General features: G+C 44.3%; 2 protein-coding genes across 2 annotated transcripts; both read right to left on the reverse strand.

Moving 5' to 3' along the window:
• Positions 1-1,494: 1,494 nt before the first annotated feature.
• On the reverse strand, positions 1,495-25,261 carry LOC8051523 (trypsin delta-like). Its single transcript, XM_040212092.1, has 6 exons — positions 25,100-25,261; positions 15,297-15,388; positions 15,154-15,232; positions 10,264-10,456; positions 4,428-4,561; positions 1,495-1,671 (listed from the first exon to the last, which is right to left on the reverse strand). Exons 1-6 carry the CDS (start codon positions 25,259-25,261, stop codon positions 1,495-1,497), a joined length of 837 nt encoding a protein of 278 aa, XP_040068026.1.
• LOC120841237 lies at positions 17,586-18,152 on the reverse strand. The gene has a single exon (XM_040212093.1). It carries the CDS (start codon positions 18,150-18,152, stop codon positions 17,586-17,588), a length of 567 nt encoding a protein of 188 aa, XP_040068027.1.

Here is a 25,261-nt window from a genome sequence, read left to right on the forward strand (position 1 = left end):
TTTAAATTATGGTTTTGTGGGGAGAAAAGAAGCCAGGCTTTACTGAGCACCTCCATTCCTCTTCTTTCCTTAATTAGGTTGCCCTTTTTATCTGTCTTCTTATTTAGATTCATTGAGAATGCTCTTGTGTGCTCATTATATTTCACGTAATATTTCGCATATGTGGAAAATATTATGAAGAATGTGATTCACAAATATAGTGAAATATATTTTTTTTATTTTATTTTATTTTTATTCATATTACCCCTAAAGGCCCTCGTGAGAGGGTATTACATAGGGGGGGTACATAAATCGTTCCAATAGGAACTAGTGCACATTGAACAACATATGAGAATACTAGAAAACAATCAATATACTTAATAATAAAAAGAAAATAAAGGATACACTCAAAAACGAATAAAAAAAAACATACACTCACTCATCACACTGCAATAAAGCTGAGTCAAGGTAAAAACAAAATAGTACACATTTGCTCTGCACGTTCCGGAAAAGATTAAACAACAATGTAAAACAGCAAAAGTTAGATGGCATCAGTATTTTGAATTTGTTCTTGAAACTTCGTGGTGTCTTTTTCTGAGGCAATGTGCGATGGTAGATTATTCCAATCGATTGCGGTACGTGGAATGAATGACCGGGAAAAGGCAGATGACTTACAGGTTATGCGTTTAACTTTGTAGGGGTGATCGCGGCGTGGAAAAATAACGGCAGGTGGCTCGAAGAAATCACCGTGAAGTGACGCGTGGTGGTAAAGTTTATGGAAAAGAGATAGGCGTGAAAGTTTGCGACGATGGAGTAGTTCGGGTAGCTCTGCTCGGCGTTTTAGTGCTGTGACGCTGCAATGACGTGAATAATCTGAAAATATTAAGCGAGCGGCACGATTTTGCAGTGATTCAATGTCGTTTATGATGTAAGCATGTTCGGGATCCTAAATGGCTGATGCATATTCTAATTTTGGACGTATTAGTGTGGAAAAGGCAAGTTTGCGTATGTTAGGAGGAGCCTGTTTAAGGTTACGCTTGAGAATGTAAACACTTGACAAAAATCTTTCTGCTCAAAGAAATCAACTAAACGAAAGCAAACCAAGTCCTAAATCCCGGCCTTCAATGCATCTCCCCCCAAAAAACAAATTCTTGCAGAAAAAAAAAAAAAACAACTGCTCCTCAACGGTTATAGTTATAGTCACATCCAAAGAAGAGGTCGAGCAGGCCATGGATACTTGGGTCCTTTAGATTTAGGACTTGTTTCAATGTCATTATTTGATATTATATTCGGCTATCAAAGGACCTTTTTTCCGCCTACAAGAAGACAAAATTATCGCTACTCGTGAACATCAGACAAAACTTCTAGCCGAGAAAATTTTAGAACTTCGCTAAATGCTAAATGTAATACCCGGAAATACTGTTTTATTAATAATAAAACAAATGAAAAAAACGCCGTTGCATGCTGAAATAAACTGGTCATAATATTTTGAATGTTGTCTTTATTTTGCCTGGATTACGTCGATTTAACAGTATATCCCAGCATAATCATCTGATCTTCAATCCAGCTTGTGAAGGAGGACAACCTGACATAGTATCCAGGTGTTTCGGCACACCCTCTGCCGAAGGAAACAATTCCAACCTGGACTGTTACATTTCCTTTTTCCTGAAGAACGGGGCCACCGGAATCTCCCTAGGATCAATGAATAGAACTTTAAATATATCTTTGCAGCTTTGCATTGTTTTGAAAGGCAGGTAATAATGATAAAACTCAGCAGGTGATAAAAGTTTAATACATGTCAGACGATCCGAAAGCAACTTCGGTATGTAAGATTTAATTAGTACATAAGAGAGACGTAACATAAAACTGCCTTCTCATTTGGCGATTACCTAAATATTTTACTGCACAAATTCGGGTAGCAATAGGTGACCGGCATTTGAGCCGGAAGTTTCGTCATATGAAGCGAGGCGTCACGTGACTTCACGTTTCCGGTTCGTCCGGTGCCGGTCGTGGTTCGTCCGGCTGCATCGAGAGCCCTTCTGGGCGGGTAGCCGTGCTGTATTCGTGATCAAAATCGTTTACTGAAATTGAAATAATATCTAACAGAGTCTTTTGGCACCCAGAAAAAGGTATCGGTTAATCCGCGAAGGGGTGAGCGCTGCTTGTCGTACAAGGCATCCGCGAAAACGCGGGATGCGATATCGCAGGAAATCAGCTCATCGTATGACGTTTCGTCGCAGTACAGTTCCATCACCAGGCCGTTTAATCGTTACAGCGAGAGATCGGATTAACGTTTTCTGTAATGAGCCGTTGCAGACTGATGCCGCGAAGCGTTGTGAAGGGGTGGCTTGCTTTAATATAAATAAACAAAAGGACAGGTCAGCTTGCTGTAATACCGGGTGTCCCAAATAGTAACCAGGCTCCTTAAATCGACCGCAAAATTCGGTTTATCGCGCTACAGTTTTGTGCAGGGTTGCCCACAGATGGTGCACTTTTTTTTTTGCAAATTTGCAAAGAGCGAACTTACCTGAGGAAAAAGTAAAGAAAGAAAAAGGCTTAGGTCCTATGAAAACGCAGCGACGCCACCGGTCTTGAAACAACACGGCGCCCTATGGCTTGAAGACCGGTGGCTTTGCTGCGTTTCCATGCGATCTAAGCCTTTTTCATTCTTTATTTTTTCCTCAGCTAAGTTCCATCTTTGCGAATTTTAAAGAAATTATGCACCACCTGTGGGCAATGCTGCACACAATCGTAGCGTGACAGGTTAAGAAACCGAATTTTGCGCTCGATTTGAAGAGACTGGTTGCTATTTGGGACACCCAATAAAAATAAACAAAAGCCAACAGGCAGCACCTTCATATTGACTGATAATAAATCAGTAGTCTGACCCTGCGTAGCCCATATCAAAATCGGCGCTTGTTTATGCATGATTTCTTACTCGACATCATTAAAAAAACTGTGGCTGGAGGGTAATGGTAGTACATGGGGTACAACTTAGTTAAAGTACAAAAATCACGTGAGTGCTAAAAGCAAGGGTTCTCACCTAGTCAGATATCGTCAAAACTAACTTTTGCAAACAAGTGGCGTTTCGATCGCGCGAGAAAACGTATTGGCTGAGTATGAGAGGTCGTCTAACCGACTTCTTTCCCTGTCTCTTCAGCTTTTGTTTGTTACAAGAGTTTCTTAGCCAGTCTGATATGTTTTAACAAAATGAGAATAGTACGACATAGCTCCGATCGGGCATTCCAGCTGGCCGCGTCCCGCTGCTTATATTCGCACCCATTTCAGTCGGTGCTGTGATATAACGTAACCATCAAAAATTAGCAAAACCCAGTGAAAAACGCTGGTTCAAAAGGAAAACGAACTATCTAACCGAGCCTGAGTTTTCATGCGACGATCCGGAATGCGCGGCGCGAGTGCAGCTGGCAGCTTGCCGCATTCGCTCCGCCCTTTGGTGGCCGTTCTCGATGCTCCTGCGTGCCGTTTCCTATTTGACGTATTCGTAGAAGTAATTTCAGACAATTAGAAATTCATAACTCAACCAGCAGCAGACCGAGGTGGCTCGAATTGATCGGACTCAACACCCGCTCACTCTTCCATAACTGCCATGGTGGTGCGTCGGATGTTGCTACGAACCGGAAGTGAATATTACCCATAGTGCTTTGCGGCTGCTGCCAAACGCCGGTCACCCATAGCAGTAAAGGATATTTTTATGTATTGCAACAAAGCCTACCGCTCTCAGTTTTTTTCAATCGGTCAGATCTGTAACTTTGAAGTGATTTTCTGCTGCCACAAGGTTACAACACTTCGCATAATGAAGCACCTTGACCTAACCTTCGCCATTATAAATAGCAATATTTATTTCGTGTTAATATTACACCAAATTTGAAGTATTTTTTATTTTGATGGGCTAAAGTTTTCAAATTCAGCAAGACGAATATATTAGCTTTCAGGTCAACACGGAAGTTAATACCCAAATAAGCATACCAGACCCGTCATCGTGTACCAACACCTGAAACGGACAGAAATCGTTCCAGTACCATAAAGTTTTGGCAGAAGCCCCCCCCCCCCCCCCTTATCTTCACACGTAATCATAATTATAAGAAAAAGAAAAACATTATAGCTGTCGTGACCGCAACGATTAATCAAATGTATTACGCCAGCCACAATCTTTACACCCGACACGCTTTTGGAGAAAATTTCGTCATGTGACACCGACGTATGGCGCGAACGCGCGACCCGCAAAAATGTTTAAAAAACATTGGTCACCTCTTTAAGGATTCTAAGAACTAAAAAGAAATAAGGGGCATTAAAGGTAGTGATTCCGCAACCACAAGCGAAAAGCACATGTCGTGTGATGGATGTAGCACGTGCTTTTGTATATCTGTGGTATGGCATACGCAAGTTTAACAGTAGAGAATAAGAATCAATATTTAAATTGTATGTACCTTACACGTATCTTTTCCTGGACTGCTGGCACAGAACATTACTGATTGTACATAGAGTTTGCTCTGTCGAGTGCACATGTGAGAACTCTGGATGGAAACTTTTGCAGTCATTAATGAATCAGGACTCTGGCCATCTGAGACAAGCAAAATAAAGACATCGCAATAAACCGGTTGGTTTAGGTACAAACATCTACATACAATTATCTTTGAAATATAGATGAAAGAAAATTTTCAGATGCTAAACAATGCTAAAACACTTGGGACCTTAAACCCGTTATTATAAAATTGTAGTATCCTGAACAACACACAAAGATGCAGTATACTGTAGATGGTTGAGCGTGTTGGTTATTAATTTAAGATAAGGAAGGAGGGACACTAAAGACAAACAGACAAGACAGGCTTTCGACTTTCAACAAAACGTTTATTGGCTCGACTTCGCCTCCTGAAGCGCGACGGGGGCATCCGGGAGGTTGAGAGAGAGGGTGGTGGGTGAGGGAAGCGTGGCCATGTGGCCCTGCTTCCAGCTACGCGTACATGTAAAATGGGGTCTGCTATGCGTCAATCGACACGTCACCGTTGCACAGAGGCCCGAGTGTCGACGGTGCCCTCTTGGGGAAAGGAGGGAGGAGGGGGGAAGGGCGCAGACAAGAAGAGGAGGAGAAGATGCACCGGCGTGGCTCTCTTGGGGAAGGAAGGGAAGGGGGGATGCGCGGAGAACAAAAGGAGCAGAGGATACGGGAATTTCGACTTTTTTTTTATGTCTTTGGAGGAACCCTCTCGCCCCGCAGGAAGCGAATCTCTCGATCGGAAAGAGAAAGGGATGGGCTGGACAGGTTTGAGACAGAGGATTTGATATGTACAGACTCAAGGATCTCCCTGCCGAATCACGATTTGAGCCCACTGTTGTGTCCGAGGGGGTTCTCCAGGCAGCCTCCATCAGGGCCAGGCCCAGACATGAACAGCAGGAAAACTCCCGGCAAGAACATCACGAGACGGGAGGGTCTCTCACGACACGCTTTTTTTAAATACATATATACAAAGTATCTACATCGTCCGAGAGCACACATGCGCCCTCTTGTTTACTCCTTTTATAAGGTTGCTGTTGGGGCCCTACCGGTTGGCAGCCAATGGTGGCCGAACTGCCGACGAACGTCCTGTTCAGGCCCCGCCCCCGCTCATCCCCCGAGCATGCACACGCACACAGTGTAGTGGCGGCTGGCATCACATTCCGGCGCCGAGACACTCTCGCCCTCGAAGGCCGCGCCGCGCCGAGGAGGCGACAGCAAAGAGTCCACTGTCAGCCCGGGAGACGACGTTGGCCGAGATAGTGCGGATCCCTAGGCGACGTTGTGGCACGAGAAAGGGTTTGGCCGGAATATCCGCTAGTAGCGTTCGAAGATAATCCCTGCCGAACACACCCTCACGGAGGTCCCGCAGCTGGCGCGCCGTCACCCGGAATCCTCGCACGGTAATCCCCCGGTTCCTGCGTCGGCTGACCCCGTTTCGGGCCAGCGTAATCGCAGCCAGAAAGAAGGTTCCGGCTCAGCTTCGCGCTTAGGTGTGGCGACATCAACACGGTGGTCCTCCGTAGAAAGCCACGGCATTCCTTTGTTTCCTCTCGCTTTGTTTCCGGGCACAACTGACCGGAGCCACATGGCGACGATACTCAAGGGGTTTTCCGGTGCCGGTTGGATTAGGTAGAGATGGTCTGGCCCGGGGGCCGTTCATAACACGACCGAGAATTTTGGTTTTCTAGAACTCGGGGGTGCATGAGGGGCAGTTTTTGGCGTGAGCCACGACAGGATGAAAGGAGTCGGGAGAAGGAGACGAGATCTCCTTGGCGTGCTCACGGAGACGGTCATTCACGCAGCGCCCCGTCTGACCGATGTATTCGGCTCCGCACACAAAAGGGATACTATACACCTTCTCCCTTGTGCATGGCCGTAAGCACTGCACGTGTTTTTTTGTGCATGTGGGTGGGGGTTCTGGGTTGGTGACTCACTTGCACATGCCTTCCAATTTGAATTTACATGTGAAAACAACCCTGGTACCGAATCGATGTGCAAGTGCGCGCAGTCGGTGTGCCGGGTTGTGGGAGAAGGAATGCACGCAGGGCGGGCAGACCGGGTCCCGGAGGGGGCGTCTTTTGAGCGGCTCCTAGACTGCAGGATGAGATTCTTGCTGATGTTATCTAGGAGGTCTACCGGGTAACCCGCCTTCCGGAGCCTGGTGGCCTGCAGCGACAGGCTCTCTCTGATTTTGTGATCGCATAACTTTTTGCAAGAGGAGGAAAGGAGAGACTCAACGATTCCGGACTTAACGGTTTTTGAATGTCCGAATCGATGTGCAAGTGCGACTGCGCGCACTTGCACATTGATTCGGTACCAGGGTTGTTTTCACATGTAAATTTAAATTGGGAGGCATGCGCAAGCGAGTCACCAACCCAGAACCCCCAAACACATGCACAAAAAAACACGCGGAGTGCTTCCGGCCATGCACAAAAATGGACGTGTATAGCATCCCTCTTGTGTGCGGAGCCGAGTACATCGGTCAGACGGAACGCTGCGTGAATGACCGTCTCCGGGAGCACGCCAAGGTGATCTCGTCTCCTTCTCCCGACTCCTTTCATCCTGTCGTGGCTCATGCCAAAAACTGCCCCTCGTGCACCCCCAAGTTCTCGAAAACCAAAATCCTCGGTGGGCACAAATCTCGATTCGGCAGGGAGATCCTTGAGTCTGTACATATCAAATCCTCTGTCTCAAACCTGTCCAGCCCATCCCTTTCTTTTTCCGATCGAAAGATTCGCTTCCTGCTGGGCGAGAGGGTTCCTCCAAAGACATAAAAAAAAGTCAAAATTCCCGTATCCTCTGCTCCTTTTCTTCTCCGCGCATCCCCCCTTCCCTTCCTTCCCCAAGAGAGCCACGCCGGTGCATCTTCTCCTCTTCCTCTTGTCTGCGCCGTTCCCTTCCCCTCCTCCGTCCCTTCCCCAAGAGGGCACCGTCGACACTCGGGCCTCTGTGCAACGGCGACGTGTCGATTGACACACAGCAGACCCCATTTTACTACGTGTACGCGTAGCTGGAAGCAGGGCCACATGGCCACGCTTCCCTCACCCACCACCCTCGCTCTCAACCTCCCGGATGCCCCCGTCGAGCTTCAGGAGGCGAAGTCAAGCCAATAAACGTCTTGTTGAAAGTCGAAAGCCTGTCCTGTCTGTTTGTCTTTAATGTCCCTCTTTCCTTATCGTAATTGCAGTATGCTCTTCACTTAAAAGGAAGCTGAAACGGTATTTTCCTTTTAATGAGGTAATGCTTCTTTCTGGAGTAGTTATTTCTTGGAGAATCTAAATATCATCATCGTTTTTCCTTAAAACGACATTGAACATACTTCTTTTGTGATATTCGTGATGCTTGGAGTCAAATTAAAAAGAATCAGGTGTTCTTAATCAAATTCAAAACCGCTTCAGCTTCCCTCTAATAATAGTTCCATAAGAAATAAGCAATGTTAAGGATTAAGGACTATAAGGTCCCTCACAAAACTGTCTTAATTGTAATATGCTACTTGCTAATATCAAAGAAGAAATTAGCATCAACTACTCTCTCAAAATGTCCATGTTGTTTGGAACGTAGTATTTAAGAAGCGATAGTTTCAATTAGTTGTAAAGACATCAACCGTCACGTGAAGCCACTATAAGACTTTTGATTTCACGGTACACCGTGACGTCACGGGAGCTGTCGTAACACGAAGTGAATACGTCACAGTGTAGCGTGGCACCCTGTCGTCTCGTTAGGTCAAGGTGTAACGTTAAGTCACGAGCCATGGGGTACGCGGGGACGCATGGACAAGCAAAACGAAAACGTTTTCGGAAGTGGGGACTACAGTTACGAAGCATTCCACATGTTAAAATCAAATGTTTTCTTCATTTGAACGTACTCATGTCCCGACTTGTCAAATATCTGCACAATACTTCATTGTCAGCTGGCAGAGAATACGGTATGTGAAATAAAGTAATACATATGTCAACATATCTTAAAAAATGGCTGAGTTAACGTTAGGTGGAGCAAGGGAAAATATTTCGCTGATATGCCACCGCAAAAAAAAAAGTATATATATATATAAACAATCAGCTCTTTTTTTTTTTCTAGTTGAGAAACGACTTCCTCCTCTTTTTTCCATCGCTAGATTTCTTGTTTTTTTTTTTTTAATAAATGGTAATTAGCGTTAATACGTTTCAGATATAAGTTAAGTTTGTGTTTAAGCGACAGAATATATACTTAAGTTACATTCCCGTGCTGCCTCTAAAAACCTATATGGTACCTTCCGGTAAACTTTATGACGACACCCTAAAACGCACAAACACTTGGAAGCAAGGGCCGAAATAAGAGGTTGCAACAACTTCTCTCTTCGATAGTACTCTCCTGATCAATAGAAAAAAATGTATTTAAGGCCCAATGATACACGTCACAAGAGCTCTGCCTCCTCTGAAGAGAAAAACAATTCAGAGCTCTTTCGTAAGGACGGGAGAAGGGATCGCAATCACAAGAAAAGAGTATGGCACAAAGGTAACATTTTTAACACCTCCTGAACCGTCGATAAATATAGAAATAATAAAATATTTTAAATTTACAAAACATTTATTTACACTAAGCAGTTTCTTCTCGTGTGCTTGATCGCCTTAAAGGGTTAGACACACTGGAGAAATTTTGATGGTCACGAGTTCGCTTCGAAATTGGTTCAACGCACTATTAGATTCATCTGAACACTAGCCCGTTGCAACTCTAGATGGTAGGGTGAGAGAAAGGAAAGCAGATGGAGCGCTGGGAAGGAGAGGGGGAAAGCTCCTCCTCTCTTTAGCATTCTGTCTGCCAACCCCTCCACGGCTTTCCTTTCCCTCGCCCTACCTTCTTGAGTTGCAACGCACTATAGCAGCCCAAACTAGAACTCACTGTAATTTTAAAAAAAGTTACCGCATTTCTAAATCTTATCTGAGAGACTGCCAAACTCTTTTGCAAACAGTGAAAACGTGCTGTCAGATGTAATTTGGGACAGTAGAGCTTGTTCTCGAAGGGTTAGAAAAACATTGATGGTGCTAAATGAATTCCGGGAAAGCTCCAGGACCCAAAACAAGTGAAAGCGCTCACAATTGTGTCTTCGATCTGTCTGCTTTATTGTTCAGCAAAACGAAAAATTCCTACTGCGTCACCGCGTAGAACTGCAGGAGAAATCCGCATGTTAGTTTTGGCATAATATTCACTGTTGCGTTTGCTCAAGAGCTATTTACTATTCAGCTGTAATAACTAGCATGATGGGAGAGTGGAACCTGGGAATTCTGAAATTCTGTTTAGTTTATGTACTTCAAGAACACGATGAGGCACAGTGTAACATAGCATGATGTGGCACCAAATGTCTAACACCGCCCTCAAAGAAGTCGCCACAACCTTTCCTCCCTAGCGTTACCTAAAAAAAAGGACGGGAAAGGACTACCTAACGTCACTTACAACTCTCATCATGGATATATGTTGCACCTTTCCAAAACTTCCGAAACGATTCCCGCGTGGCGCTGTTATTCGTGCAGTTTTCTCGATACGGATAACGCAAACGCTGCTGAATTTACTTGGCGTTGTTCTTTCTCTACCTTAAGACATCCGTCGTGTGCGCCGTGCTCAGATTCACATTGGACGAACGGCAAGTTATGAAATGGTCAATAGTATGAGGGGTCGCATCGGACTCGTTGACACAACTTCCATTTTTTATCATCAGGGCGTGTCAACACTCGACCTATTTTTATGATCTTTAATATTTGTTTAATTTATAAAATATCTGAATTTGTTTTTACTGTGTGAGAGATCTCCCCATCCGGCGGCCACAATATTTCTCGCTATGGAACTTGACTCGGGAATGCAAATCGTTCCAATATATCCGTGGCTCTCCTCCAAGTTAAATGGACGAGATAGCCTGATGAGGGCCACATCATTCTTGTAAAGTTTGGCATGGGCAGCATAATCCTCGTGAAAAATGAACTCGCTCGCCTGAAATGTAAGAACATCATTCTCTAATCAATCGCACCTATAGTTTATACTTAAAGCTTTTCAAAAAGCCATAAAAATCATCCTGGTCAAACACGGCCTCTGACCACAAGTATTCGATCGTATATTTGTTAGTGAAGACTACACAACATGATCCAAGGAGATGTTCATGGACTCTCAAACTGCTATATCCGCGCTTCTCAATTATTTATCTATTCATTTATGCAATAATACCTCGAAAGCCTTAGGACAGGGCGTTATGCGGGTAATGAGCAAATTAAAAGTTTACGGGGTAAAAAAATGCATTTATCAGCAACAAATCGAATAACGATGAGACTGCTATGGCGAACGGCAGCTGGTGTAGGTTTACCATTTTCTTGAAGCACCTGTGACTGGGTGGAGAACTACAGGCTCTCCCGCGCATCTGAATCCAAGCGACGGCCAATTTAATCTATGTCCCACCAAATTTAATCCAAGCGCCACATAATTTATTCCTTGTGCTACCCAATTTGATTCCGGGGTCAGTCAATTTATTCGACAATATATATATATATATATGCACTTATTGTCTTCGGTAATCGTCTTTTGCTTACTCATTTTGTAACTTAGAATAATTGTTTCTACAATTTGATTTTTGGGGGAATAACTGATTATTTGATCACTATTGTGATTACTTGGAGTACTAGTGCCACTATTGACGAGGCTTAGTTGATATGCTGATTACTCGTTCTGTAATCTCAAGTTATTGCGGTGCGCTCGAGTTTATTTTAGCTGAATGGACGTTTTCTTTAACCTTTTTTATTACTAGACCCAACATGGCTACGGTTCAGATGATAAAGGTACAATTGCAATTTACGATTACTCTTTTCACTACTTCGTTTATTATTGCTCTAATTGATCTATAATGAATTCAGTTGACATTGTTATTTCTCTTGATTACTTCGAGTTACTTTTGACCCATTTGCCATAAATTCGAATTAAATGTCATTGTGATGGCTCTTCATTACTTTTAGCTAATCTTGAACGAATTGAATCTTTATGCGATGAATACTGACTTTTGATTACTTTGAGTTATTTTCAATTCAATTGACTTTAATTTGGCTGAAGTGACATTTGGTACCTTATTATTAGTCTTGATTACTTCGGGTTACTTCCGATCCAAAGGACTTCAATTCGGCTTCATTGATATTGCGATGACTTGATTTTTTGGTCTCATAATTAACAAAAAATCTTGTTATTTGCTCAATTGACATCACAATTACTGGTTTGATTACTTTGAGGTACTTTTGACCGAATGGACTTTAATTCGGTTTAATGGACATTTTGGCTACTCTTTTGGTTACTTCGTGTTATTGTGCCTACAAGTGATAACTAATGAACTTAGTTGACATTATAATTACTCTTTTGATTACTTCGAGTTACTTTTAACCCAGTAGACTTCAATTTGACCGAAATAACATTGGGATGACTCTTTTTATCACTTTGAACTTATCTTCGTACACACTTATTTATTATGAGTTTAATGTATATTATGATTTTTCTTCTGGTTACTTTGAGTTAGCTTGACCCAATGAATTTGTCCTATTTCACAATTTGGCATTTCTTCTGATTACATTGACGTTAAATTCAACGAATTGGTCTTTTAAGAGCTCGATTTACATTTTATTACTCTTTTGTTCCTATTAATCTTAATTCGGCTTAACTGGCATTGTAATGACGCTTGATTATTTTTTGCTAATTTTCATCCAATTGATTTATTTTTTGCATAATTGACATGATTATATTTTTTGTTAACTATCAACCCCATGGGATTTAAATCCGCCCAATTAGCATATTGGTGTCAATTTTAAGTGCTTAGAGTTATTGCAACACCAATATATCTGTCATGAGCTAAATTTTTATGGCAATTACTCTTGATTTTTTCGAGTTACTATTGACTCAGCGTACATTAATTCGACTTGATTGACAGTTTGATGACTCTTGATTACTTTGAGCTAATATCGAATCAATTTCGTTTCTATGAGCTAAATTTGCATCATAATTATCCTTTAAAATGGTTTGAGCCGCTATTTACCCAGTATTTTGATTACTTTGGGTCATTATACAGCCAATTTAATCATTATTAGCTATATTGACGATTTGATTAGTTTTTCGATTACTTCTAGTTACTTTTGAGTTACTTTATACTTCACTTACCCCGGACATCAGAGAGCGGCGCCGGACCAGAAGTTCATCCAGTGAGCCCTTCTCTTCGTCCGACGGCTCCCTTTGGTGTCCGCGATGCATGCGAGGTAAACGATCTTTGATTCCAATATTAATAGAAAAAATGTAGAGCCCCTTCACTTCACGTGAAGATCGAGGACCAGCGAAACTCATTTAACGACGTCTAGGACGATGCCTAGAGGACGACGTCTAGGACGACCTCAAGGACGACTTCTAGGACGACCTCAAGGACGACTCCTAGGGCGAACTCGAAAACACCACCTAGAGGACGACGTTTAGGACGATCTCAGGGACGACGTCTAGGGCGACCTCAAGAACAACCTGGAAGATGACGCCAGAGACAATGTCTAAGTGTCTCGGGTGTAGAGCTGGGAAGAAAAGAAGAAAAAGAAGATAAAAGAGGAAGAAGAGGATCGCAAGGAACGACGGGCAGGCGCGGCGGTTCTGACCCGTTGCTTGTTGAAACCGGGAGTGCTCCGGCTACTGAAGCCTCAGAGAAACCGGCCCCGCTTCGGTTCTTGAGAATGCAGCAACGCTACGGTTCCTGCAGCCACGAAAAGTCCGGCAACGCTCTGATCCCTGAGGCCACCACGAGCCCCGCAACGCTGCTGAAGCCCCGCCACGTCAGGCGTGAGTCGAGCTTTTGTGGGGACTTGACCACGGGGACTCTGGTCTGCTTTGAACTTTTCCTTTTTTTTATTTTTTGATAACTACCTTCTGAATTCCTTTCATTATTTTAATATGTATGCACATGCCTTTATCTCACCTGGTCTTGTCTAAATCATGTCGCGTGTTGGACCTGGCGAACGTGACAATTGCAGGAACCGTAGCGTTGCTGGGCTCTCAGGAACCGGAGCGGGGCCGGTTTCGGTGAGGCTTCAGGAGCCGGAGCGTTGCCGGGTTCGCAGGAACCGGAGCGGGGCCGGTTTCTGTGAGGCTTCAGTAGCCGGGGCGTTGCCGGTTTCAACAAGAAACGGGCCAGAACTGCCGCACCTGCCCGTCGTTCCTCGCGATCCTCTTCTTCCTCTTTTATCTTCTTTTTATTCTTTTCTTTCCGGCTCTACACCCGTGAAACTAAGACGACCTTCAGGACGACATCAAGGACGACGCCTAGAACGACGTTTAGGACGACCTCAAGAACCACCTCGAGGACGACGTTTAGGACGAACTTTAGGACGATATCAGGGACGCCCTCGAGGACGACGCCTAGGATGACCTCAGGGGCGATGTCTAGGCAACCTCAAGGATGACGTCTAGGGCGACTTTTAAGACGAACTTGAGAACGACACCTAGAAGACGTCGTCCGCTACGTGTCTTTTTTAAGGTTGTTCTGAAAGTCGTCCTTGAGGTCGTCTAGACGTCGTCTTTGAGGTCGTCCTAGTCGTCGTCCGAGAGGTTGTCCTCGAGGTCGTTCTAAAGTCATCCTTGAGGTCGTCCTAAACGTCGTCCTCAAGTTCGTTTTTGAAGTCGTCCCTGAGGTCGTCCTAGCCATTGTCCTTCAGGTCGTCCAAGACGTCTTCCTTGAGGTCGTCCTAAACGTTGTCCTCAAGGTTCTCCTAGAAGCCGTCCTCGATGTCGCCCTAGACGTCATCCTTGAGTTTGTACTAGACGTCTTATTTTAGGTCGTCTTAGACGTCGTCTATGAGATTGTCGTAGACGTTGTCCTTGAGGTTTTTCCTAGACGTCGTCCTCAAGGCGACGTCCTTGAGGTCGTTCAAGAAGACATTAAGTGCATATACATATTTTGGATTAAATTGACTGACCCCGGGATTCAATTGGGAAGCGCAAGGATTAAATTATGTGGCACTTGAATATAATTGGGTGGCACTTGGATTAAATTGGCCGTCGCTTAGATTGAAATGAGCGGGAAGACCTGTAGGAGAACCTAAAGTGGAAGGCACAGGAAGAGGAAGACATAAGGCGTCAACTCAAAAATTTGAGACGACACCTTCTGTCTTTCTGTTCCGGTCCCATCCAATTTTTCTTCTTCTAGTTCTCCATTCAGTCTCAGGTGGTTTAAGAAAATGGTAAAAAATCAAATCGAACATGCTTTACAAAAATAAAAAAAAAGAAACGTAGAACCCATTTTCCATTTACTAAAATTAAACACCGTTAGCATACCTGTCCAATACGTTTGTTCTGTTATATTGTGATTCATATACTTTCCAGTGTAACTACGTAATTAGAAAAAAAAAGTCACCGATTTTATTTTTTTCACAGGTAGAAAAAACTTTGGAGATACGGTGCCGCATTCGTAGATATGTCATATGCTCTATGATGGAAACAACTGGTCCGGTAATAAGACGTATATTGTTTTTATTATGCTAATATTCTTATAGCATAATGTTATAATATATAATGTTGGTAACTAGTTCAGCAAGATTAGATGGTTATTTTCTGCAGGTAATGAGGCAAACTGGTCTCAAACAAGGCGGTTATGCATGCTCATAGAAAAGAATGACGGCTCTCCTGCTTACAAATCGAACTTGTTTGTAGGGTTCCGCATTCTTAAGATTTATAAATCCAGCGTGAACTCTGATTTCTTTGGGTATCGTACTGCAATGCAAAATAGGACGGTTAAATATCATCCCCGCTGTACTGATGAAGCAACAATGCTTACTTTTCGAGGCAGTGCGCAGCTGTCAGGATCACGTCTGCCGAAATGATAGATCCAGCACACTTATGAACGTTTAGTTCCGTCTGAATGGATACCTGTAATTGGCAAGCATAAAGCGAAACCTCGAATACAGTAATGTACAAAGCAAACTTGAAACGACCGAAAGACGCCTAATAGATACCGGTCAGGATGGCTCTTGCACCGACAGATGTTGAACTAGCTACAGGGTATTACGTGCTGAAGAGATTGTAGTGTCGCGCTATTGGACTCAGCCTGGTGAGGCTTGAGAAGATCATGACATGGCTGCACACGTGCTTGTTTACAGTTATTATGGGGTTGTTGATAGCTATATGGGCGTTTGCCTGTTGAGACGTAGGAGGAAATAGTTTTACTAGCGCCGCGAACATGAGATTAGATGATCAAGGTGACGACGAGTGCAGTTATGGCGGTAGAAAAGGGTTGAGGCAAATCCTGTTTAAGTGTTCCTAAATGTGGAAAAAGAAATGGGCTGAGTCACATAGTTTTGATCATTTGACCTTCCTCCACATGGTATCCCTCACAGCATGCCGAAAGGTACCTAAATTGTCCCAGGTTTTGCAATCAATGAGGGCCTGACTTGCGCCTGGTAAGGTTTTGGTCCATGGCCTTAGTTCATGACAAAGTAGTTTGGCTTTCTGATGGCTTTTCCCGTGTTCGCTACCTAATTGCCGAGTTTCAAATTATGCCACGCGTATCAGTCAAACATTCCGCAGTGAAGCCTAATGCTGTCACTTATTTAGAAATTTAGGCCCCAAGTTGCCAGATGGAAGCCCAACCAATAATCATCCTAATTTCGCGTCATCATCAGATGTTATATACGAATCAAAAACAGCGGCACAAATGCCAAGAATGCGTCCGGCGATTTGCGACATGTAGTTAAAGTCAACGAATCACACTTTTTATAGTTTCATCCACGCCATGTAGCATTTCCTTCCCTCCAGTTTGTTTTCTTCTTAGCCGGTATACAAATCTAAAACTTCTGGCTAGAATGGATCTTTCTTAGTAGTCCTTCATTTTTGCTAATGTGTCCGTGGTATTGTTCACAGGTCACGTGCACGTTCACCTTGAGCCTTGAGCCTTGAGTATTGCCACTTGGAGCTACGTCTTCTCTGCAGCCCATACCTTGTTCATCAACGAGAACATCGTCTCCACTGGTGCATTCGTACATGGCAAACACACGCAATACTCGATGATTGCCTTGATGTTGCCGCAAGGCACATCGTTTCTTTCGAAATGCTGGAGCACTTTCACCCACCGTTCTCCAACCGGTTTCTTCTGGCTCTTCCATTCGTCCAGCTTTTTGGCCGTGACATAACCCGAAACGTTGCATGCCTCATCAAATAAAGCGTTCTCTTCAAAGCAGACGTGGCTGAACTCTGAAGTTATGACTTGCGCACTTTTCTGAACATCGTCCAAAGTGGTGCTGTGTCGAGAGAGGCTCAGGAGAGACCGCTGATCTTATGAAACTGGTTGTACCATCGCCTGATGTATGACAGGCATGTCTGATAGAAATTCCTCACAACATGTGTTACCGATCCTCTTCAAACTTCTCCTTGTTCCTCAAGCGTAGTAATCACGGAGCGCACGCTTGACGGCAAAAATTCCTGCTGAAGTGTGTCGTCGACTCTAGTCTGCAGCTGGTTTAGGGCTTTGTGGGCTTCGATGGCAGTCTTCGAGTCTCCTTCGATCTGCAGCACGCTTGAACCATGGCTGTGCAGGAAGTAGAGCAGAGCTCTCCGCATGCATCTTCAGAAAATGTCTTGGTCAGAAAAGGGCTCTTGTCTGCCGACAAAAAGAACGACTTCAAAGCAGGAAAGAGTTTCAGCACCCTCTCCGGAGCTGGCATCAATGCCAACCACCTAGTCTTACTGCAGCTCAGGAGCCGCTGGTACTCCACTGATGCGAAGTCGAAAAACTCCTTGAACGACACTAACCTGACCGTATAGATGTAAAACTATGAATATATCTTGACGATCACAGCTTCAATGTCAATTGGGAGGCAGTCAGCTGCAGTCTGGATGGTGTTGTGGACTATGTGCGCTGCACAGCCAATGCCAATGAGCTTGTGAGTTGAAGCGTCTTGAATTCTTGCGAAGACGTTGTTCTTTCCGTTCCGTGCGGCACCACCAAAGTTGCAGTTGGTATTGTCGGCGCTGAAAGCAATCAGCTCCAAAGTGATGTCGTTGGCTTCCAGTGGTGCTCATGATGTACTGGCTCAACATGATCGAAGTCTCACCTGGCAATGTTTTGATCTCAAGCAGCTTCGTTTGCACTCCAGCAGCAGAGCTGAAGTAACGAATCACTATTGGAAACACTTTCAGATCGATCCTTGTGGTTCGACGCATCACAGAAGACAAAGGTGAACTGAGCGTCCTGGAGGTCGGCCTTCAAATCTTCTGCTGCAGAAGGAGCGAGCATGTTCAAGGCAACCGCTTCGGCTTTCGTGCGCGCACAGGCAAATATTTCGTCAAAAAGTTTCTGCAGAAGTTTTGAGGTGCAGTCCATTGACCGAAAACTTTGGTTGTGGACAACCGTGTGGAATGCGAACACACCCTCAGAAGCGGCGAGTTTTAACTCCTTGTCCCCGGCGTGTTCCGGCCTGAAGAACTTCGTCAGCGCACTGGAAGAGGCAGCAGCTGACAGGTTCCGCTTTTGCTTCTCGGTGCTGATATGCTTCACGGTGTCAGAACGTCCACTGTGGGCGATAGAAAAGTCTCCTCCGGATTTATTGAAGCAAACATCGGACTCCGACCATGTCTTCTTTATGAACGGAAACTCCTTCCCCAGCGCCTCGTTGAACTTGCACTTCCGCTTAGGCATTGTCTTCTATCGCGCTATAACGAGCATGAAAAACAAAGACAGTGTGCTGGCCTCGAACCACCGCAATCAAACTCGGTGAGCGCGACGAACCGACGACGTCCGCGCGTGGTGTACGCAGCCACGGAGATGGTGCGGGGTTGAACGGGGTTGTGGGGAAAAAGCGATCTGACAAGCGTGCTACAAAACTCCATTTTTTTCCCCTCAGCGCTGCCGTCACCGGGCTTCCCTGTCTCTTCGACGCCTTTTGCTCTCCGCGTTTTCCCTTATTTCCAATGGTAGGAAAAAAACAACGAAGATAAGAAACGTCCGGTACGCGAGTATGCGTCACCGGGCGGAGATTGCTCTCGTGAGCGGCGAACAGCTCTTCCGGGACCGAGCTCTCGGCGACAACTTTGCTTGGCAATGTAGTGGAAGGTACAGGCATGTGTTCGCTCTCTCATTTTGAGCGCTCAATAAAGCTGTGCGGGGGCTCTCCTCCTCTCCCAGGAAATGTCAAGAAAGGTTGTCGCCGAGTAGAGTGTACAACTGAGCTTTGTCTAGTTTTGACTGGCTCGCTAGTTAACCAGATCAAAAAACTGTGCGAGTCGCGGCCCGCGGGACCGTGGCGCGAGCCGCCGGGCTTTCGGTGGAGCCAAAGCGGGACAAAACGCCGTCCCACAGCAGGCTGGCGGGACAGTGGGGCCATAGCGCAAAAGCGGGACCCGTACCGCCTAATGGTACGTTTACACCTGAAAAGAAATCCGCTCCCGCGGGGGCGTATTCGCTCCCGGCGGCAGCGGTGACGAGCAGGTTGCGTGGTCATCTATTTTCTTAGAGCGACGGCGGCGGCGCCGACTGCGGCAGCAGTTCTCCTAACATCCCGTCAAGTATGACGAGAAGGCGCGAGAGTTCCCACCTCGGCTGTCTCTCCCGGACTTTGCTGCTCCCAGAAGAACGCTTACTCATGACGTAGGCAGCGTAGCGCTGCACAAGAATGTCACATCCGGTCAGCGAAACGCCTAGTTCGGCGGCAGAAATAGGTCCTGGACCTATAGACCATTCCATCTAGTGCTCTGTGGGCGGCACCATTTTGTTCGACAGCGGCGCCCTCTCCATACATCCGGGAAATTCAGCGGGTTCGGCGGGGTAAAACGAGAGAGAGGGCACGCGCCCGACTCCGCTAGCAGACGGCAAAACGGGAGGTTGCCATTCTCCATCTTTGGGCTGTATCGAACATCAAACTGTCGCTCGTGGCTGCCGTTGTGAAGTGGTTCGCGTTCTTAGAATAGTTGTGGCTACTCCAAGATCAGCCTAGAGCTCTCTGTTGTTCTACTTCGGTAAATGATCAACTGGCATATCTTTTTTCCATTACTTAAATAGTTGAGTCAGCCGGCAGTACTACCCTCAATTACTTCGTGTATTGCGGCAGGAGAGCACGTTTTTATTTATTATTTCAGACATCCACTCATGGTCGCTAAAGGCCTACACCAGTACGAACTTTGTATAGTAAAAAAGGTACAACCACCGGATTCACTCTTCGCCGGAGAGACCGGCCAGTCTGACACAGTTTTCTCTATTTTTTTTTTATTTGCAAACAGAAAACAGCGCAATTGGACTTTGTTAGTCTTTTTTATCTAGCATAGTAATACACGATAACTGGCATACCAAAATCTCCGCATGTGCTCTTGGAATTCCCAAAATGATGCGATTTTAAACAGAGTTTGTAGGCCAGCCGGATGCTAGGTTCTGCACACTCGGCGGAGCTGGAGTGCCTTCATGTGCGCTTCGCATAGAGTGATGCCAACTGCCTGTTTCTTTTTCCCACACCCTCTTCCACCGCCATTTTGTTTCTCTCATTGTTTCCCCGTGCGCCGGAAAGTGGCCTTTGTGTCCATCGGTAATCCCATCCGAGGGGGAAAATGCTAATCTTCCCTCCGTGGGTTCCACAACGCTGCTCCGAACTTCTGAGATAAGGTGCTTGTTTCCGGGAGGGTTATAAGCCCCACGGACTATCGCCGAGGAACAAAATGGCTGCTGGTTTGTCGGCGAGTGGTATTACAAAGGGTGGCATCACCCTAGCAAAGCGCACATGAAGGCTCCCTAGGCGGAGCAGACGACCTACGGGCGAGAGGGGGAGGGCATTTTTTTATCTTTTTACCCTCTCTGCTATGACCCTAATGGAACGGTCTATACACGTGGCGCCGCCATCTTCCTCGGTGGAGTGCGCTCTTGGGCGCGGCTATTACCCGATTACGACACCTTAGCAAGGCTTCGTAATCGGATTATGACTCATCCGAGCGCACCCAGCCAAGCAAGATGGCAGCACCCTGAAGCCGGACTCGCCCAGCGTTTCGCACCAGCGGCAAATGCTGCGCGGATTCGCTGGCGGATCTGCAAGTGCAAACATAAAATATATCGGGACGTCAGGCCACTTCACATATAGCGGCGTATCAATATTAACGGGGTAAGTATTGACGAGACATAACACGATGAGACATGATTGACGAGACATGACTGATAAACAGTACAATACTTAGACCAGCATGAAATGTTCAAGAAATAAACAAATGTGTTGTGCAGTCTCTGCTAGTCGGGTGTGACACCATATTTTTTTTATAAAAAACAACACATTTGTTATAAAAAGTGCTAATTAGTATTTCTTTTGTTGGAATAAAATTCATTAGTCTATCTTGAATGGGCCTCACATGAAATCTTGAAAATCTTTGCAAACCTTGCTCAAAAAGATAAAGTTTCGCAGTTTGTCTAAAAAAAAGAAAATGCGACCAATCTCGCAAACTCATTATCATTCTAAATATCATTTCGAAAGTGTTCCGAAAAACTCCAAATGCCGTAGCCAACCTAAAAGAAAATGATCTCATCGTCGATTTACGGTCATAAATAAATCTACGGGTTATAACCTTTATAAAAAGACCAAGATTAGATAATTTCTCACTAGTTCTTTCTACTAAATACGAAATCAAAGATCGCGGTACGCTTGTTTCTGCACCATTTGCTACAGAAGCCAAACGACAAAATCGAATGTGGGCCTTCCAATCGTGACGGATCGCTTCTCGCTCGCGAATCACACACATTCTTAAATAATTCCACCGTTGGTCGGCCCACTCGGCCCCCTTGCTTCGCGGGAAGCGATCGTTCGCGATCGGCTGACGCACGATCGACGGCGCCCTCTGGCTTCTTCTCTAAATCGCAGAAAAATAGGTATGTCGCGATCTTCGATCCTGGTTTTCATTAGGAAAATCGGACGCGTATCAACCTAATCTTGCGTCTTTGGGAATGCTTAGAGGGTGTTGATTGGGTTATGATCATAAATAAACGACCTCAGAAGCCACTTTACTCCACCTTTATTTTGTCAAAACAAAACAAAACAAAAAAAACAACAGCAACAACAAAACAATGGAGTTAATCACGGTTCCCCCCGCCCCCGACAGCAGCTACTCTGGACAGACGTCAGTGGTTTCGTGTTTTACTCGTTCATCATGCCTCACGCAAAAAGGTGCTGCAAAATACTGCTTGAACGGCACTCCCCCCGAAAGAGGCTATTTATTAATAGATTAGAATATCCAATTTGATATGCCGCAGATATTTTTAGAAAATAAAATAAATCATAGTCTTTTCGAAAATAGTTCAAAAAATCTGACAGTGTCTTTATATCTAGAGCATTTTAAATTTCATATACGTCACCAGGGAAGAGCTTACTAAAGATTGTCAAACATCGTCAAGTTTGATTGTTGTTTTTTTAACATTCTAAGATCTAATGATCCTAATAATTGTTTTAACAATATTGTTTCATAAGATCCCACATCAGCAAATTAAAGATGCATATAACTAATAGAGGACATATTATGTCTTTTATCGACAGAAAATATATCACTTCTCACCTTTGTCGCTTCAATTGTTCATGACTTGAAAAAGTTCCCAAGACTATTTGCGCCCTAAATTGTTTAAAAAATTCACCCAGAATACATTTTTTGTCAAACCCAAAATCGAATTGTTTCATACTACCTAATTCAAAATATAATTACCATTATTTTGTTTTGTATATTATGTTATGGTGGGAGTAGCAATTCCATGAAAAAACGTAATTTCGAGTTGTTTTATTTTCCTGTGTTTATCGCGTTTTATAAGTTATATGAGAAAAGGTAATATAAGAATCATCCTCGACTTGCTTCACATTGTGAATTATAGCATCTTGATAATGGTTTGCCTAGCGGTTATTATCACCAGAAATAATGCATTGCGAAGTTTTGCATGCTCACAATGCCAATAGATACTGCATTTTTAATATAAGTTTATATTCGAATACTTATAAAAACATTTTATTACAGGTCTTTCTTTTACGCTTTCATGAACATGCTGCATAAGTGTGAAAGGAACACTTATGCAGCATGTTACGGGGTGTTATACGGCCAGGTGGACTAAGCATAGGTTGCTAACCGTAACAATCAGACGGCTAATTAACTCAAACTTGTTAATTAACTTTTGAATTAGTGAAAATAGACATATGATTCCAATTACGCGCGGTGGTGCGCTAAAATTACCCCTCGTGCAGCAGGAGCAAGGCAACCGGTGCGATAAAGCGGTCGCTTGATTTTTCCGCCTTCTATGAGGGCCCCAGCCAGACTTGTACGTAATCCGTTACAAGTAACGAAATTACTTGTAATCCTTTGCATTTATCGGTAATTTAGTAACGGAATAATTACATACTTTCTAGAGTAATTTTAAAGTAATTCCCTCGCATTTTTTACGTAACGGATCCCTTGTAATCCGTTACATTTTTTTGTCAGAACCAACCCCCCCCCCCCCCATTTTAAAAAGAAGTTTTTTTTTTTTTTGTAAAATCGAGCGCAGTGACACTGTCACGGGAATTGACCGCCGCAAAGGGATGCTTGGCACTCTTCAGTTCCTTCCGCAAAGCCTTTTTGTTTGCAACACCAAGCCCCTGAGTCTATCTTTTTTTTTAGACCCTAACATCAATGTAAAAAAATCCAAATAAGCAATTCTACAAAAAAAGGGGGGGGGGGGGGGGGAAAGGGACAAGTTATTTCCGCGTTTTTTTTTTAGTGCCTTTGTTTTGTTCTTTGCAGTCGAAGACGGGGAGAGGAGGACACCAAGTGATTGTGCGCCTCTTCGAGAAGCTCGAGGCGGTAAGTGCACCGAAAAGAATTAACAATGTCCTTCTCGGATATAGTGACTACGACCATTTTCATGTGTCACAACGTGTCACAACGTCACAACACAACACAATGTCACAACACGAGACAACGCTCCCTCTACCCTACCCTTTTTGTGAGTCAGTTTTTTGCGAGCCCTTAGAAAATGGTTATAGTCTTCCTTTCTTCTTCTTCTTCCTGTTTTGCCCCAGCAGGACGCATCTTATCTCAAGCAGGTATTTTTACAAATAAAACATAATGGTGGCTGACGTAGACTTGATATTCTGGGCTTGAGGAGAGAGTGAAATTCGTGAGTGGGGCCATAGCGCGGCTTACTTAGTACTCTACCCTTTGCTGCCCGCGGCATCAGTGGACGTCTATCTGGAGAACACCGGAGTAAACTGCAGTCGGTCCGTGCTCCGTGTGTTTTCGAACGGCACCAAGAAAGGTACACACGGCAAGCGTGCGTCTGCAATTTCTTGTTTTAACTGACGTTCTAATTACTTGCTGTTATGATTGTCCTTCTTTTTATTTTATTATTTATATTTATATACTGGAAACGCTTTTTCATTGACCAACGTCTCAAGTGAGGCTCGAACTGTTCAGAACCGAAGAAAGAAGAATATCGAGCCAAACCTTATTTATTATTTAATTATCACCTTACTATTACAACTATGTTTTGCTATTGATGCCTTCAACAGCTTCGCCATTTAGACAATGGAGAATTTTAGCAGATCGGTCCGATGACTCCGATAACGATATCCGATACTTTGCCTCCGTCTTTGCGTATGCATCATATTGTTATCGGGTACCGTTATTGCGGGTATCGGAGGTATCGGAAAGATCTACTAAATCTCTCGAATAGCAGGCAACGGCTGCAACGACAAAGCTTTGTTCTACATTCGAGGTAAATAGTACTTCCCTTGCTTCGCTGAAAAAACTCAATGCAGAGCATGAAGCATTCGTGAGGAAGAATATGGCACTCCCATGCAGTGCCTCAGCTCAAATGGTGTTCAGCGCAGCAGTGGACATATTGAGTAAGAAATAAAGCAAAATGTCTGACGAGACTTTTGAGAGCCAGCTGTTTCTCAAAATACTCAAGGTCATTAAATGGAATAGGCGGCAACAATAAGAAATTGAATAACCCTCTTCCATTTGTTTCTTACTTGAGGACAATAATGTTAAAAGTAACGCCACGAAAGTAACGGATTACTTTTTGGGGTAACGGTGAGTTACTTTCATTGGAGGGTAATTGTAATCGTAATAAATTACAATTTAGCCTCGAGTAATTGTAAATGTAATTCCTCATTATTTTTCAGTAACGTGTACAGGTCTGGCCCCAGCCTTGCACCGGCTGCATCAGTGGTACTTTTGCAGCACTACTACGCCTCCCACTCGCTCAAAGTATTTCTAAAAAAATAACGATTTAGCGGTTTTGCATAACGCTCCGCAAGTTTCTAATTGGAACCATATGCCCATTTTGACTAATTAAAAGGCCAATTAGGAATGCTGCTTAATCACACGACTGATCGTTACGATTAGCCCCATATACTATATCCCCCTGGCCGTATAACTGATCTGCAAAAACAGCATAAATGTAACTTTCAAGGCCTTTTACAAACAAATCTGTAAAGCTTAAGAAAATGGTATGGAACAGTTACTTCACATTATTATATCAGTTGAAATTATATGTATCAAATCGTACCCGCGTGAATAACAGGATTGCCACAAACTGCACAACTGGTCAGGCTGACCTGTGCCAATGAACTATTTAAGAAATTTAATGCAGTAGCTTACTATCCAGGGAAATTCCTTCGCCACTGCCGGCCTCCCTCCAACAATCCTGAGGCTGAGAGGCTCCTCTTTTCTACCGCAGTTACGGTCGGGCCAAACTGCACCATAAGCTGCGCGAGATATAAGAAAACAAATACTCATGATCGCTATTATCATCATCATCAT

The sequence above is a fragment of the Ixodes scapularis genome, unplaced genomic scaffold (genome assembly GCF_016920785.2).
Source record: "Ixodes scapularis isolate PalLabHiFi unplaced genomic scaffold, ASM1692078v2 PGA_scaffold24__2_contigs__length_7659602, whole genome shotgun sequence".
Taxonomy (NCBI): Eukaryota; Metazoa; Arthropoda; class Arachnida; order Ixodida; family Ixodidae; genus Ixodes; species Ixodes scapularis.